This window comes from Plectropomus leopardus, chromosome 9 (genome assembly GCF_008729295.1).
Source record: "Plectropomus leopardus isolate mb chromosome 9, YSFRI_Pleo_2.0, whole genome shotgun sequence".
NCBI lineage: Eukaryota > Metazoa > Chordata > Actinopteri > Perciformes > Serranidae > Plectropomus > Plectropomus leopardus.
The window spans coordinates 9,090,958-9,108,173 of record NC_056471.1 but is presented as its reverse complement, the minus strand read 5'-3'; the positions used below and the strand labels follow the sequence as shown (position 1 = coordinate 9,108,173).

At 40.7% G+C, this 17,216-nt stretch overlaps 1 protein-coding gene across 1 annotated transcript; it reads right to left on the bottom strand.

Annotated features, from left to right (window-relative positions):
* Window positions 1-598: 598 nt before the first annotated feature.
* On the bottom strand, window positions 599-16,417 carry sh3bgrl (SH3 domain binding glutamate-rich protein like). The gene is made up of 4 exons (XM_042493455.1): window positions 16,200-16,417; window positions 4,911-5,096; window positions 1,916-1,996; window positions 599-1,529 (listed from the first exon to the last, which is right to left on the bottom strand). Exons 1-4 carry the CDS (start codon window positions 16,242-16,244, stop codon window positions 1,491-1,493), a joined length of 351 nt encoding a protein of 116 aa, XP_042349389.1. The 5' UTR covers window positions 16,245-16,417; the 3' UTR covers window positions 599-1,490.
* Between the last annotated feature and the right edge of the window lie 799 nt (window positions 16,418-17,216).

Genomic DNA, 17,216 nt, shown 5'->3' with positions numbered 1-17,216 from the left:
GACTGCGGAATTTGTTTCAATTTGGTTTGACTGTGTCAGTATTTTTTATGACAGCCATCAAGGAATATTGAGAGTCGGCTTGCAGTTTTTATTATTTTATTTATTTCAGGGAAGATTATGTAAAACAGGGATTACCAACACAATGTGAAACAGGACACTTATAGCAAAATGAAACAGCCATCCACCTCCCCTTGAAACAAAAACAGCAAATAAAAAAACCCTTCACATCTCTCTGTGTTTGCAGACCTGTAATTTTGGCATGTGTTATCATTTTTAAACATATATCATCTCGTAGAAAAAAGTTTGCTTTTAAAACAGCATTAAGACAATATGAAGTAAATAAAAAAAACAGAATGGGATTGTAACATAACGTTTACAGAAGGTGCTGCAGGTTTGGCGATGACGTGATTGGCAGGAGCACAGCAGGTTTCCAGGATTCAACACATTAAGACTTGTTCTTATGAAGATAGATTTGTCTCAATATTATTTGTCTGAACAGACTGACAGTTTGTGTGTTAATGTGTTATCTGTAAATATAAAATACCTTCCACAAATACAAAAAAACTATTTTGTAAATATAAAAACAAATCTGCAAACACACAAATTAATTCCACAAATAAAAAATATCTGTAAATACATTTGATTTTTTTTTTTTTTTTAAAAAAGCATTTGTGAATATCTTCGTAACATTTACAACTTGTGAACAAATATTTGTGAATCCAGTATTTATTTGTGAATCTCAATTCTTTGCCTGCAGATTTCAATTTTACGCACACTGAGTATTTTTTTGAATTTGTTTATGTATTTGCAGTTCCATGTTGTACTTGTAAAATAGTTTTTCAAGTTTACAATTTTTTTGTATTTGTGGAGGTGGTTTTATATTTACAGATTACACATTAACATATGGTTTGTCAATAATTTCACACAAATACTACTGACACAAATCTGTCTCCATATGTTCTGATTAATCCTGTCGTGTTTTCAAAAGAAATCGGACCAGTTTCATCACGTTTCAATTGGTGTAAATGCTTGTGAAAGGCGCCCCAATGTAACACAAGAAACTGACGTCAGTCCAGGTTTCAAAGGGTTAAACAGACGTTTCATGGTCTAACATTGATGATGTTCTGTTTGCCAAATGATGAATCTGTGTTACACATTTCCAAAGTGCATACATTTGGTTGTGTCTGATAGAAGCTACACGTTCATGCTAATGGTTGATTGACATGTCATTAGGCCAGTAGGCTTAGCAGGCTGAGGCTAATGGGAGGAAGCAGAGCTGTTTGTAGATACCCATAATGCTCTGCTTTAGTATCTCCCTTCACTACAGCTGACAAGGCACAGCTGAACACAGATTAATAGAAAAAATAAAACATACTGAAAAAAAAGTCCACATATTTATAAGCCGAGTGAAATTCTTGTTTTTGCTCCTGGATCAGTTCCAGGTTGGTCTGGGTCCAGATCAGGTCTCAGGTAGAAACGGTGTAAAGCTGCTACTGCTGTGCTTCTTTCTTCGCTAGCGCCTCGGCCTCCTGCAGAGACAGACAGAGGAAGAGAAAGGAGGAGAAGAGGGAGAGAGTGTTTCAATTAAAATGGAGGATATTGGTTTATATGTCCCCTGCCACAGCACACAGGAAAACCCCTCTGTTTCCATGGTAACTGGCACACCTCCCTGCAGTCCCGGCTGTGGCACAGAGGAGGCGCCCATGTGCAGGAGTGAGAGGAGAAGAGGCCTCCTTGGGTGCAGGGATATCATGAACAGATGTATTATGTAATAAGTGTGTTTTCCGTATGAAAATCGCACAGTGAGGATAAATATATATTTAGGCACATAAGCCGGTGTTACAGGAAATATGGTCCAGCTGTTGGAAAGCAGTTCAAAGTGAGGGCAGACATCAGACTGTGTTTCTAAGCTTACCTTGGAGCCCGGGGGAGCGGTCAGACCCAGAAACGCATACACAGCGTTGTCTTCTCTGGCATCAAAGAAGGCCTCATAGTTCTGAGAAAGAGGCAGAGAGAACTTTAGATCGATCCGAGGACTCCAACCTGAGGAATGATAATGCGAAACAGACTTTGGATCAGCGCCTGCGGGCGACAATCTGAGCTGCAGTGCCACATGAGGACCTCTTTGTTAGAGTAGGTCGGGGTTGTGTTATTTGTCCAAGGAAAGGCCTCGGTAGTCCATCTGATAGGAGGGGTATTGTCTTTGAGAATGTAACCCTGAGTAAACAAGCAAACATATTCACCCGTTTACTGTTCAGCTGTTCAGTCTGTCTCATTCCTGGTCGCTCACTCCTTCTCATTCCTTTGTTTTCACTCCTTTTTCTCCCCCACACACACATACCGGTGCACACACAAACAGATTTTTATAAAAGGGGCCGTACAGCTGCAAGTATCCTGGGAAATGCTGTTCTCTTTGTCTGTGACATTCAATACAGCCCATCCTGCATGTGCTGCTTCACTTCCAGCTGTCTGTTTGCTGCACAGCAAGACTAAAGGCTTAAAGCCTGTGTGCCTCTAATGGGAGAAAACTAGCATTTGCTAACACAGGAGTTTTTTTCCTCTCTCATTTTAATAATTTGCCAACAGTTTGGTTTTTTAAATTTTATCTCCACACATTGCAGAAATAGTTTGACATTTTGGGCTTCATTTTCTGCAGACGGCTTTAAAATGAGAAGATCTGATGGCAATCGGTCTTTTATTTGTCTGTTAAATATGAGTAGGAGGAGTAAGATGATGGTTGATTGTGTCTGGTATTTTTCAACCTGGACCATAAATTCCCATGTTTTGTTTTTCAGTGAATTCTAGGAAGAACATATAAAAGAAAAAAATGTGTCTAGTATAGAGCCAGGGGGTAACAGCCGGCAGCCCTGAGACTGGCTGCAATGTAATAATTCAGGGCAACAGCACAACGTCAATGCACATCCACCACAAGTGCTTGCTGACAGCCTCAGATTGTTATTATAATTGTCCAACACCATTATGGAGAGGATTTCACAGAAAAAATTAATGTTTTTCTTACCTTTTTCATTATTCAGTCTGTTTGTCACTATGCCCCATCAACTCTCTCTTAAGTCTCACGAGTTGAGTTGTTGCAGAGAGACAATAACAGACACTGTATCAGTGTATGGTAAAGTCTCTGCAGAGTCCTTTCCATAATGTCAGAAACTTTTAATAACAACTTGAGCCTGTCAGTGGCAAACACAAGCACTTTTAATTAACGTACACTGATGGTATGCTATTGCTGCAAGGGATTACATTACAACCTGTTTCACGGCTGACGGCTGCAGCCCTCCCGCTTAATACTTGTTAAAGAACTTTTAGAGTCCGCACATGACCCATACAGACATGTACCTAAACCCTAGATCTGTTTTGAGTTTCCATCGCAGACAGTACTCTTACATGTAGGTGGGGTTGTTACCAGATGTTACTGCTCAAATGAGATGTGGCTGTATTTGTCTCTTCAGCAGCGATGCAGAGGAACGTCTGTCTTATTGATTGTCCGTGACATTTTCAGATCAAAAAATAACAAACTAGAGTTCTTGAGTTCTAGAGTCTCTGTCGCAATCGATAGGATATTTAATTATGGCAGGTTTGTTCATCGAGTCCTTGAGTGTCGACTCTTTATTGACCAATCAACAAAGTGCAGTGTTTCTAGTTGCATCTTTTAGTATCAGGTAAGTGTGCAAGGTACCTCAACAGAAGGGCAATGAAAACACGTGACGAAACTGTTCTATTGGTACAATCCCCAACTTTTGACAATGGAAACGCAAAAATAAATGTCTAATGAGCCAGACTGCTTGGTGGAAGCGAGGCTTTAGACACAATAACATAGGAAATCTCAGCAATGGTTAGATCAGACAAGTCCAAAGGCCAGCTCAAGGGCCAATTGTGGCCCACGGACAGATTATAAAAACAGCCCCCATATCTTTCAAAATATACTGTATTTAGCCTGCCACATTACTTTGGTAAATCAAGCAAGACCTCTTTGCATTTTTTTCATCACCTCGCAACACCAGGACTATAGTACAGTTTGTAGAAATATGCCAAGTAGGAACTAAGCAGGCAAAAGTAGAGTGCTTTCATAAACAGGTTGTAAACAAGCAAATAAACTCAGAAAGAAGCATAAATTTGACGGCAAAGGCGGCTGTAGCAGGCAGAAAACATACTCAGTGGAGGATAAAACACTTGCATTTGTCTAATTTGATTTTTTAATAACCGTTACGGTGCCAGAGGCAGCTAGCCCTCAGGCATTTTCAAATTATCGAATCTGGCCCCCATTCAAAAAAATGTGGACACCCCTGGGTTGGATAGAGGGAAGTTTACCACATTTCATTTACACATATGACCCACACTGTTATGACCCAAAGCTGGTTGAAAATCAGCGAAGTATCCTGTTAAGCACAAAAACCAGAAGCAGTGGGAAGCTCTGTTAACGTCTCCACCAAGTAAGGATATATCTGACTCTTCAGCTGCTATATGCTCGACTATGTTCACCAGCAAGTCACTGCCTTTGTGTATCCCCTCTGGTGCTGGGCAGGGGGTGTGCAGCAGGTATATTAAAGATTTTTTTTTTGCTAAAAATGACGCTGATAAGAGCCATGAGAGTAAAGCAAGACAGTAAGTGGTAGAGCTGAGGGGAGCTGCAGAGCTGGGGGATATTTCTAGGTGGGTTACAAGTGCCACCTTTCACATTACACATAGTAATTTAATCTTTTGTCAACATTAAAATGTCGATTAGTGCAGCTTTAAACGTATTTAGTCTAAAAACATCAGAATCGGCATTTTAAACCCAACATGCATGACTTGAGTAGCTGGAAAGCAGCCGCAGCTCTGTGTGTAACTTATCAGTGTGATTGCATGAACAGTCATGTGCCAATAATTCAGAGCATCTGACTGCATGTGTGCCTCACCCCGCAATATTTGCTTTCGTTAAATATCTGTGGGGGGAGAGGGTTCCCCGTGGCCGGCTTGGACTCATCCGGAACATTCTCTCTCATCCACTTCCTGTTGCCCTCATTGGCTGCGATGTCACACTCCTCAAATTCGATCTTATTGGCCGCCAGGAAGCCCATCACGTCCTGCTGCTGCTTTTTGATCTGCGTGCGGGGGAAGACGAGAGAGAGAGAAGGGGGGGGTGGCGGCAGAGAGGGAAGTTGTCAGTTAGACGTGTTGTTAACTTTCAGCCTTATGAGGAAACAGAAGGGCCTCGGTTCCCCATACTGCCACCAGTCTGCTGTAGAAATAAGGACACCTCTGATCTGCTGTGAGAAATTACACCACAGAGATCGCCGGCCGCTCTGTTACTAAGTTACCACTCGTTTGCTGACAAATGAATGAAGTGATACAACAAGAGGATTGAAGAGGTTGAACTCGGACAAGGCTAAGCAGGGACAGATTGTGTTTTGTAAGCATGAAACATGGCAGATAGTGAGGAGGACCGCAACTCCCAAGAGTGGACTTTCATCATCTTCCTGACAATTCCACACAAAATTTCACTTTATTGTTTCAAATGGAACCATTTCAAAAGCATTTGTAACACTTTGCATGCTTTTAATTTGACAAGCTGATCATTTAAACACAATAAATGGAGCCTATTTCCCACAAAGAAAGACTGTGTTGGCGGTCCACACACGAGAGTTGCTGTCTCTTTCACTATCTGGGATTTTCATGTAGATGTGATTATTTTTGAATGGCTCCACTTTCTCACAAAAGGCAGTTCTGTTGCATTAGCACGGCACCATATTTAACACTTTGTGACACTTTTAAAATAGTCTATTGTGCTCCATGCAAAACCATGAGCTTTTCATCTGAGCAGATGCCAATAAGCAACTCTATGACCCAACAGGAAATAAAAATATATCATGATTTGACACTGGGACCTCAGTTCTTTTTAATGAATGTCCGTGAGTGGTTCTGTCACAGAGTAACCCGAAAACAGTCACCTACAGGAAAATAATAGACACAAATAAGACACTGTGTGCTTGTGTTGTTCCTGCATATGCCTCTATCTATAAGGATGTGTGTGTGTGTTTGTGTGTGTGTGTGTGGTTGTGTGTGTGTGATTTAGTGTGTGAAATTGTGGTCCAATGAGCTCTCAGTGGGAGTGTGTAAGAGGGAGGATGGCCCTACAAGGCCAGACGGAAACAAGAGCTCCTCTGGGACTCGAGAGGAGGTAACTGGTCAAACACGAGCCAAATAAGGCCTGCTGCAAGAAGACACACACATCCAGCCTCAGCTGCACCCACATTCACACACCTAAAATCAAACGAAGCCAACTTCATGCTTAAAAACACCGCAAAGCTCTGTGGATGATAATTTACTGTCTTCCAGTGCAGACACCTCTGCGTGAGGGCTCCTCCCAGCTTTATGGTGTACAGACCAGACAGGTGGATTATTCATTGTTCAGCCATCTGCTGAAGCAACAACACTGAGATATGGAAATGAGGGGGCTGAAAAAGCTGGCAGATTAGCCGTGGTGCAGTTTGAATCATTTAATGGCAGTTGCACTCCCGAGGCCAAAGTCCTAAAACCAGCTCTTTGCCCACCTGCTCTGGAAGCCGTGCGGGACAGAGCAACGGAGTGGAACACCATGAGCTCAGACTCGCTTTAACTAACTCTGTCTCTAAACACAGACGATCCTCTCTCTGATGGAAGAATCTGCACTGCCTGCTCTTCCTCCCTTTTGACTTACATTAGCATGGTACACAATAATATGCTACTCAAAACAACAATAAAACTAACTTTATCCTAAATTGCTAAAATGACAAGTTAAGCTCAGGATAAGTTAAGTTAAGGATCCCCTTTCTCCTCTTTTCTCTTTTCTTTTGGCGCACTCTGGCCACTATCCAAGAAGCCTGCATTGTACTGTTGCCAAGCAAAATTAATTTGTGGGGCAAAGTGGCCTCATGCCATCTGCCCCTGACTCTAATTGCACTGTGAGAGTTCCCAGCTTTGCCCCCTTTAGCCCTTTGCATCGCTCTCTAGTGTCTTAAGTGGAGCTCCTGGTGATTTTAATATGGAAGGAAACAGGCTGCCCCTGCTTCTGGGTGTGGTAATAAACAGCTAGTCCTCTCCTGTTGCCCTTTATTACTCCTTATCTATCTCTATGGAATGCAGGAAAATTACTCCTCTGTCCTTATAAGATACACAAGAGAGTGATGAGTCAGTGTCCGACGTGCAGACAATAAACAGGCCTCATGATCTGATTTCCTTAATCTGTGCTTTCTCTCCCAATACCTCATTAGCTTGCCTTGGTATGCAAATATATACTGACAATGACTTAAACAAAATGCAAAAGCAGGAGAGACATTGAGTCTGTTTATTTTGTTTAGACATTGATCAGGAAGTAACTCTTCTGTGATTTTAGCCATCCTAAGGCTCTGTGGGTGGCAACATGGGTTGATTGGTTCACCACTTTGTTCCAGACCAACTGAAAAACTTGAGAGTGGTGAAGGGATGGCGTGTTTTTGTAGGCCAACCAGGAAGTTAGCATCGCACTGGTTCCCTTGTCAAAAACCTTATGGGATTTTCGATTATCTTCAAAAATAAGCTCTGTGACCAACACGACTTTATGATACTTATAGGTTTTGTTCAGCATGATAATCTTCACAGATGAACACTACTTTTGTGTGTTTTGAAGCATAAATTAAATCACCAGAAGCAAAAAGCTATTGTTAGGCTATAAATGAACTACATCGTGGTTCCACGGCTTAAACGTCTCCAGCCTGAATCTTTCAACTTCACTGTAAAAACATGTTAAAACAGAATTGAAAAATATTACAGATAAATCTACAAGTTTGAGTGCGACTCTGTAAAGCTGTAAAGGCAGACAAGTGGGTTTAATGAGTTTCTGTGTCCACTGTGATGACGTCTAACGTCCCCTACAAACACTACAGTCCCATTTAGCCACTTGTTAGCAACCAGCTTTTTTAAGATGCATTAAAAACCTTAAACGTTCAAAAATTGGGTTTGTACAGACACATTTTATGTAGCAGAAGAAAACGTCTAAATATCTTTAGCCTATGTAAACCACAGACCTTTTTTAAGGGATTTAACCAAAAACCCATTAAAAAAACCCAGAGACTTTGAGACAAGGGAGCCGGAAGTGCAAAACGGACTTCTGTGTTTTAGGACTCATGACTTCACCAATCTATAGATTATCATGAAATGTAAAACAGACATCCATGGGTTCCCTGTTTACCTCACATTTCATCTAGCACAACCGTGAGGTTGACATTTTTGTCTTTTGATGAAACATTCAAACGCTATCAGATGGGCTGCCATAAAATTTTGTTCAGACATTCATGAACCCCAAAGGAGGAATCCTGATAACTTTGGTGATCCCTGACATCTTCTTTAGTGCCACCAGTAGGTCAAAGATTTCACATATTCTGTGAAATATCTCAACATATATATTTTGCAAACATTTAATTTGTCCAATATGACCAAATTCATGCAAAACTAATGACATTCTTATTGGTTTTAGCTGAACTTTTAGACTTAGCACTAATTAGCAAAAAGTTGATTTTGATGCTAAGTTGATTAGCATGGTGAAGTTTACTGAATATATAATCTTTAAAATGTATTAGCATGTAAGCATTGCCATTTTGAGCATGTTAGCATGCTGAATTTGGCATTTAGCTCAAAGCACAGCCCTCATACAGCAGTTAGTAGGCTGTTGACTCTTACATAATGAATAAGGATCATGAAAATGTTGCCAGGTAAAGTTTCACTCACACAGTTTAGTTTAGTAAACTTTTTTAAAATTTGATTTAATTACATTAATACAGAAACTGCATAAAACGAACATGTTTTTCATACACACTGATGGCAATTTATCAGCACTGAACTGTAACCCAAAGTACGTGTTAGCATATGCCCAAAGACAGTTTGTGTGCACACCCATGGAAGAACTACAATCTTTAGATGATTCAGTGTATTCACAAAAGACTGCAATGATCAAAGCTGTACTTGGGTGTATACCAGAGTCATGCACTGGGTACCTGCAAACAAACTGTGTGAGCAAAAAAAGGAATATTTAAATAAAGTCAAGGTTAAGGGCTCAGGTCAAAATGACCTAAATGTAGGAATGCGCCGCGTGAGAATTTTTTTTCTGGAAAAATCAGAAATGAAAATGATTATGCAGCAACTTTAACATCTAAATCAGCTTATTTTATCAAGCCTATCAGCCAACAGGATTGTTTTTGTTGTGAAAGCCTACAACACCACCTCTGACCTCTCACATCCAGTCAAATATTGCATTGTCACTGATACAACATTGATGCAGGCTAGCTGCTAGCTAAAACAAAAACAATGGATGACAGAAAGGCAAAAATAGGAAGTAATTGCATTTGACAGGAATTTAGTGTGATCAGTGACTGTGATATGAAAATCATTGGCTTTGCTGCTTGTAAAAAGTGCCATCGAGAGCGAGACAGTGAGAGACTTTTCCGTGGCTGGATTTGTGATCCAAGAAAGGAGAAGTCAGTTAAAGTAGTGACTGTGAATGATATTCTTTTTCTGCACAGGCTCCAGGTTCAATTTAATATCAGCATAGTGAGTAGCAACATATTTAGTGACAGGCTCAAGTTAACCATGATTTGAATTCAAATCTCTTCAAGCTGTGCAAGTGGGGCAAAAAAACGCACGTTTAAATGAGTGACTGTAGCCTGTGCATCTTTAATTATGGGTTGGATCAGGTTTGGATTTGGTTCTAGTACTGAGCTTTCTGAGTGTGGGTTTGTACAACTAGACACCAACCCCTAACCCCCTAGCTCTAACAATATTCAGTGGTCATTAGCATGCTAAAAAATCTGATATTTATTTATTTTTTAAATCAACTTTGGACATTTAATTTTGAATGTATTTCCTATTGACAATTAGAGGCAGCAAAGGCAAGTTAGAGTGGAAAGTTTCTATTGTTGCATGGATCATTATTTTTGACTCAAAGAAAGCAAACAAACAAAGGCCGCAGATATGGACGGGAAATCTGCAGCATACGCTCTTTGGTTTATGTTTCACATCATCATTGTCATCATCATGTGAGAGTGGTAGTGGGGCCATGAGATCAGATCTAGAGCTGATCAGTCCCTGACAAAGGGCAGAACTCTGGCATTAACAACTGCCAGACAATGGCAGGCATTGATTAGATGCACTTTATCCACAACACGGAGTTGGATCAATAGAGTGGAGACTGATTCAATCAGTTATGCCAACACAGGGCTGAGGTCAATTCATGTGCAATCCTCTCACGTGTAAAGGAAAAGACATTTAAACTGAATTTGTCAAACATTCTTCGTAGCAAAGACTAAATGACCTTTCTAATGGCTCAGGAGTCATTTGAATGCAGGAAAATCCACTGCCTGGACTAAAGGAAACATAAATCAGCCGCGGCCCTGTGTGTTTGCACGGGATAAAGGTTTTTGTCTTGATTAGATCAAGTCTGATTTGTGCTGAAAACAGACGCTCAGTGGAATTTTAACACAACAGTAGCCTCCACCCAATCTAGAGCTCAGTCAGCATTACAACATTGTTACAAAAGAGCCTTACACTGCTGCTCTGGCTGGGTTCCCTCACTGCTACAACAGCAAAAGGCCAAAAAATAACCTTTTATACAGGCTAATGGACTCACTGAAGTAGCCGTCCAACTCCAGCCTGACCTACAGGCCCTAATGTCAAACCCACAGTAAAGAGAAGTAGTAAATCTGAAACAGAAACAAGACTTGGGACAATGCAAATTCTACACTAACAAAAATATTCCCAAGTTGTTACTGGTTCTTTGTACATTTATAATGGCAATGAGGAAATGGCACAATAGTGTGGCTCAGCGCATAAAGGAAAACAGGGATGTCAAAGTTTTGGCTTGCGCCACAGACGCATTCAGTTTTCAGTTAGTGCTCAACAGTCTAAATGCACTGCTACAGGTGTGGCTTTGCATGTGCAAATTCAAAAGATAGTCTAGTTTGTCATTCAAACTTGGCCTAAATGTAACCTAAGAAGCGGGTAAAATGAGAATAATTGGCACTGTTCTCTCAAATATACTGCATGCACAAATAGCATATGAGTGTATTTTTTCTTAAAGGGGGACTGTAGGATTACAAACAGTAACTCTACATTAATGTGGGATTTTTGTGTGGCTGGCTGACTCTGGAGTTAGGTGAACAAGAGGCATTGTTTTATTTACCAAATATCACAATTGGAACAGTGGAGAAGAACATAAGTCCCATGAAAAATGAACAAAAAGCATCTGAAGTAAGAAACAGCTAAAAAGGAAAATCACAGCAGGCTGCCACTGGCAATCATTCCCCCCAGTCAACGCCCAGGTGGCTTCTTATACCCCCTCCTGGCCCCACCCTAACTGGACGCATCCACTGCATGGGGATAGGGTAAACTGAAAAGGTGAATAAATGTTAAACCTAAATCTTACAGGTCAGCATCAACATATAATTGGCAACATATTTACAGGTAAGCCAGAATCAATATATGTCTCTCTAGGATGAATTATGTCAATCACCAGTGTCTGATCACCCAGCCAGAGGACCTCAGACTGCTGAGTGGTCCCCCTCTCTCTCCTCAGCCCAGTCTGCCAGAAACCACAATGAAACTGGTGAACAAAGGGCAGAATCACCACTATCATTAATAAACCAGGTTGAAACGAAAAGCAAAAACAAACACACAAACCTGCTTTATGAAAAACCAATATCTTAAGACATTTCATTGAAAAAAAGTTGAGATAAGACACCTTATTGATAACTTCACTCTGACTAACAAGACACAGGTGGCCTCATCAAGCCTGCTGACAGTGGCTGCTGTTGGAGATCTGGGCATGTGAAAGAGAGTTAAGAAAACCTTTTCACAAGGACCTGTTATGCTTTTCCTTATTTTCTGTCATATATATTATGTTAAAATGTCAAATGTTTATATTAAACCTGGCCAAAGTTTCAAAGAATGAGGTAAACATATGTGAAAGTAATCTCTGTCCACAAAAAACTCACATTTCAGACAGTTCTGAGTACTCTGCTTCCAATCTTTTGTTTACTTTTGAGACGTCAGATTGATTTCTGTATGCTGTCATTTGATCAAAGGCATACTACTGCAAGTGCTTACCTGACATACATTGCTACATGTAGCAACATGCTAGCATCAGGGAAACATGTAATCTTGTTTGCCGATGTTTATTTCTCACAAATTTTGGATGGCCAGTTGGCCAATTTTTCTAGTATAGCGATGGAATGGACCGCCTCACTTTGCCTTTAATTAGCTTACCCAAAGGGGCTTTCACACTGCTGCGCAGCAACAGCCCGACAGCGCCTGTCTCCAAAAGCGTGCCCCCCAAAAGGTAAAAAAATTTCAAAAGCTGCTGCCATGGTCTGCAGCTGTGATGCCAGGCACGCGCTCCAGAGAACACAAGCTGATTTGTAGCTGCATACTATTGCAAGACACTGGAATTATTAAAGATTTCTTCATATTTGGAAAATTACTAGTTATCTGAAGTTTGGTGGAAATGTTATCCCAGGCCCAGTTCTTTTTCTGGTCGTCCTCACAAGTTGATGGCACTGTGTTGAACAACCCCGAGTATTCAGACACCAACATGATTAGCGCTTCTGTCTTTTCTTCTTTCTACCTCCACAATGTCTACTGTCCTATATGACCGGCCAAACTCAGGCAGCAACCACCAAAAGTTCAGCACAATGAACTCAAGCAAAGAGTATTTGCCATTTGCTATTCTAGAACTGGCACATTTGTGTCTGGTTGTTTTAGGTTGTGTTGTGTTAGGAAGCTGATGTATCCCTGGTAAAGTCATTCCATGACTGTAAGTACACTGCTACATGTAGCTACATGCTAACATCGGGGAAACGTAAATTTGCTTGCTGATGTTGCTAATTTCTCACCAAATTTAGATCAATTTCCTGTTGCAACATATTAGATTGTGTTCAAGAGCTTGTATTTCTGGTATTTCTTGGTAGAAACTGCTGCTATACTCCACTGCAGTCATTCCAAGATGCCAATATACAGAAGACCTGGAAACGGTGACCAATCAGAGCAGACTGGGCTTTTTCGGGAGGAGGGCTTAAAGAGCCAGGTGTTAAAACAGAGCATCTTATCCAGAGGGTGACTATAGGTGATCCAGTAAGTGTTTTTTTTACTTTAAAGCAAGTAAACATGTTCTAGTAAAAACCAAAAATACAATTAGAAACCTGAAAATGAGCATTATAGGTCCTCTTTAATGTTTTGCCAAAGCTGAGGTTAAAATAAGGATATGGGTACGCATGACCTGATCCTTACAAAGCCATTGACGGTAACACTAGAAGTCTCTCTGGAGAATTAACAGCGAGTCACAACACAATTTCTCCAGGTGACTCAAACGTTCTGTTTCTCTTTACTGGGTGGAAATACTATGATGTCAGCTCACATTCGCTTTGCAGAGTTACCACCCTCCACAAGGGACTAGCACAGGTCAGGGGTCAGGGGAGAAATAAGCTTGAAAGTATGGCAATCCTTTTTTGGCACTGATTATGTTCCTTTTTTTTCCATCAGAACTGTAGTTAGCTGTCTTTGTTAGATAGCATTATATTATAAGGCATTAATGTTATATTTTTCTTAAATCTACAGCATCAATGCTTCAAAAACATCACATTTGTTCCAGGTCTATTACTTTAGGACTAAAACTTGTATGTGGAAGCCAGTGGGCACACACATACTAACCGGATCTATTGACGATTTATGTAAATGGGAATTGTTGAGGAGCAATCATGTTGGCACAACTCCCTTAAGATCTTCATCGTATATCATTTCCATACTGTACTACCCTCCATTTGACCTTCATGCATTATTACACAACTTTTGCAAATCAGCTGCATTTGTCTTATATTACAGATTGAAGTGTTCAGTCCATTACATCTTTAATGAGTCTTGGGATGTTTAACAGCCTTGGTGCCACGAAGTACCATTTCTGAGAACTTTGAGCTGTCACAGATCAGATTCTGCAAAAAAATCAATACGCATTAACAGCTATAAATACGCACTGACACAGAACAGGACTTTATGTCTTCAGTACATACAATTGGCTGAATAATGCTGACTGTTGTAGCTTGTCAAGCGCTAAATCTGATACATCCCTCGGGCTAATTCTACACTGTCTCTCTCGCTGACCTGCAATTGCTCCCTCAGTGGAGCGAAAGCTTTAAATGTAGATTTTTTAAATACTCCTGCTCGTCTCTGTGTTTTGTCTGTTTCTCCATTCACATGCTGAACTAGATTGGAGTGAGTCATGTCTCAGCAGACACTGCTGGATGGTGGAATGCAATCACACTGTTTTGTACTAACTGATGCAATCTAACTGCAAGCTGAGGGTTTGTCAGCTTTTTACTAGTCTGAATGTCTTTTTTTTTTTTTACATCTATAAGACATTAGAGAAAGATTCTAACATTAATAGACTCTAACATATAACAGGCATAATGTGTTGATGTCACTCAAGTAAGTAACACCGCTGTTTTTCTTCCAACTCTAAAAGAACGGAGATGAGTATAAGTGTTTTTGTGCAGCTTTTAAGAGGACATGCACTTGTCCACTTGTTCTAGCAGACTATACTAAAGACAGATCAATGAGTGGTAATGCATTTTTCCCTGGACAGGCTCCAGCACAATGATGGCATCACTGGCTCTGAACTCAGACTGCACTGGCTTTATAGGAAGCTCTTGTTCTGCAAGACTGCTGATGAGCTTTTGCAAATGTCATTTACTGTCAGGGCAATAAAGTTACATGGAGCTGTCAGACTGAAAAGACACTCTGTGCTTGCTCACTTCCTCTGTGTGAGAGCTGCAACGTGAAGCTGCTTGGTGAGAGTAAATCACTCTGAATGGGACCTGAACCATATGATGGAACAAGAGATTTTACTTTAAGTGACTGTGGTGCAGAAATTTAATTTAAAGTAACCCTTTCTATCAGATAACTTGCGCTATGAAACATTTTAAGTAACATCCTGGACTATGACAATCAGCACCAGGCAGTTACTAGTAATATTCTACATCACTTAAGAATCTTGCAGTAGCTGTAGGCCAGTCAAAAATCTGGCCCAGGGGCCAATTGTTGCCCTCAGACTGATTTTAAGCGACCTTTGGCTTGTTTTTCCAAAATATACTAAAATATATCATTACCACAATATTGTTTGATCCAACAAGATGGCAATTATACAGACATGCACCAAGTAGGAACTACGTAGATGAAACTAATGTGTTTTCATAAACAGTAAGTAAACAAGCAAACAAACAATTCCCTAACACCAGATATTTCCTGCAATTTAGCACACACAGCCACAGAAAAGAAGCGTGAAGTCGACAGTGAGGGTCGCTTTCAGGAGCGTTGGAAAGTGGAATACTTTTTCACTTAAAGATGGAACTGTTGTGTCATCTGCATGTGATTCTTTTAAAATCACAGATAAGATGCGAGAGGAAGCGGGTCCCCATGTATTTTCATATTATCTAATTTGGCCTCCATTCAAAAAAGTATGGTCACCCCTCTTGTAAGCCAACTATATTTGGTTACAAGAGTAGTCAGAATTCAAGTTTTAGAGCACTTTTAAGGAAAATTCCTGCAAATCAAAACCTCCACCAAGTCCTAAACAGAGCATAAGTGTTCCTGGGCTGCAGCTGCATGTCTAAAAAGGGGCCCTGGAGAATTGCATCACCATCATTCCTCTCCACTCTGGAAGAAACTGGCAGGAATGACACTGATGGTCCTCTGGGCTGCAGGACAGTGAAGGCAAAACTGTCAAACACACAGACTGCAAACCATCCTCTTCTGACATCAGGTGACACAACAAGTCATTTTAAGTACATTTGTGGATTTTTACTGCACGTCTTTCCTGTTTGTGAGCTTGCAAAAACATGTGAAGCCAGGAAACCCTGTGACAAACCACACACACAAAGAGAGAGCGTGCCAGTTAGCTGCCTCAAACTTCCTCCCTGTCTCTGAGACAAAGTTATTGACAGACTCCATCTGTAAGTCTTGAGGAGGGCAGAGCAGCATGATGAGTCAGACCAGTCCAGGCTGTGAGGATGACAGCCCGATGGACATCAGCCTGTGAGTTCAGTAAAAGTTCAGCTGCCTTTTTGTTGTCTAACAGGCGCTGTAATGCTGCAGCTAAATCCAGTTAAAACATCACATGTATATAAAATGCATGCGATTCTTTTATGTCTTACCGAGGTGGATCCGGAGGACGATGCTATGTACACTTTGATCACCATGTTAGAATCCCTGGTTGCTGACACGAGTCCTGTGAGCAGTGTGGTTGCCCGGCAGACACTTTGCAGGCGGATCGCTCCAAAAAATCACAACAAAGTTCCTCGACTGAAACACCGTGTGTCTGGTGAGGGCAGCGCAGGCGATCTGCGCAAATGCTCCTGCTCTCGGCGCTGGATGGAGCTTCGCATTCCTCCTCCGCCTCTCCTTTGCCTCCCCGCCCCTTCTAGCCCCTCCTCTCTCTCTCTCTCTGTCTGTGTGGACAGAGAACACACACGCGGAGACACGTTCACGCACGCACACAGGGGCAGCGGGCCTATCATGATGGCAAGACATCAGGGTTATATTGTGTGAGTGTTTCAGCAGCGACCCCATTGTCTGCAAGCCAGACACAGGCTATTGTCCCCTTTACCAGTGCAAATGTGCACAACAGCATGTGATTTAGAAAATGTTGGTATGGTAGGTGAATTTAAGGGGAATAAAATAAATATTTTGGTGTGATTTTAAACTCTTCTAGTCGCTTATGTGTAACAATGTAGCCTCTTTAAGCGCACGTCTTTTATTTAAAAAAAATAATAAAATTATCTAAAATTGTTTATTGACAAACATACATGTAACAAACAGAGAATTCCAGGGGTACATGTATACAGAAAAAAATAAAATAAAATAAAGAAAACACAAGTCAACATAAATAATAAGAAGTAATACAAAATCAAAATATTGCCTTTCAGTTGCAGTGACATTTTTCAAAAATATTGTTCATTTTAACTGGCTCATTGTTCCTCTTATTGTGGTGCCACATTGTTTAAGTTCATGGTCACTAAAAAAAAAAACAAAAAAAACAAAACCCTATAGTTTGGCCTGGAGTCCTCCCATGTCTTCTTATGCATGGGAAAATGTCCCAAAAATAAAAACAATTGCACAAAAAAATGAATTCCTTCTCCATCTCTGGGCTTTCTAAATACATAAATATGTCT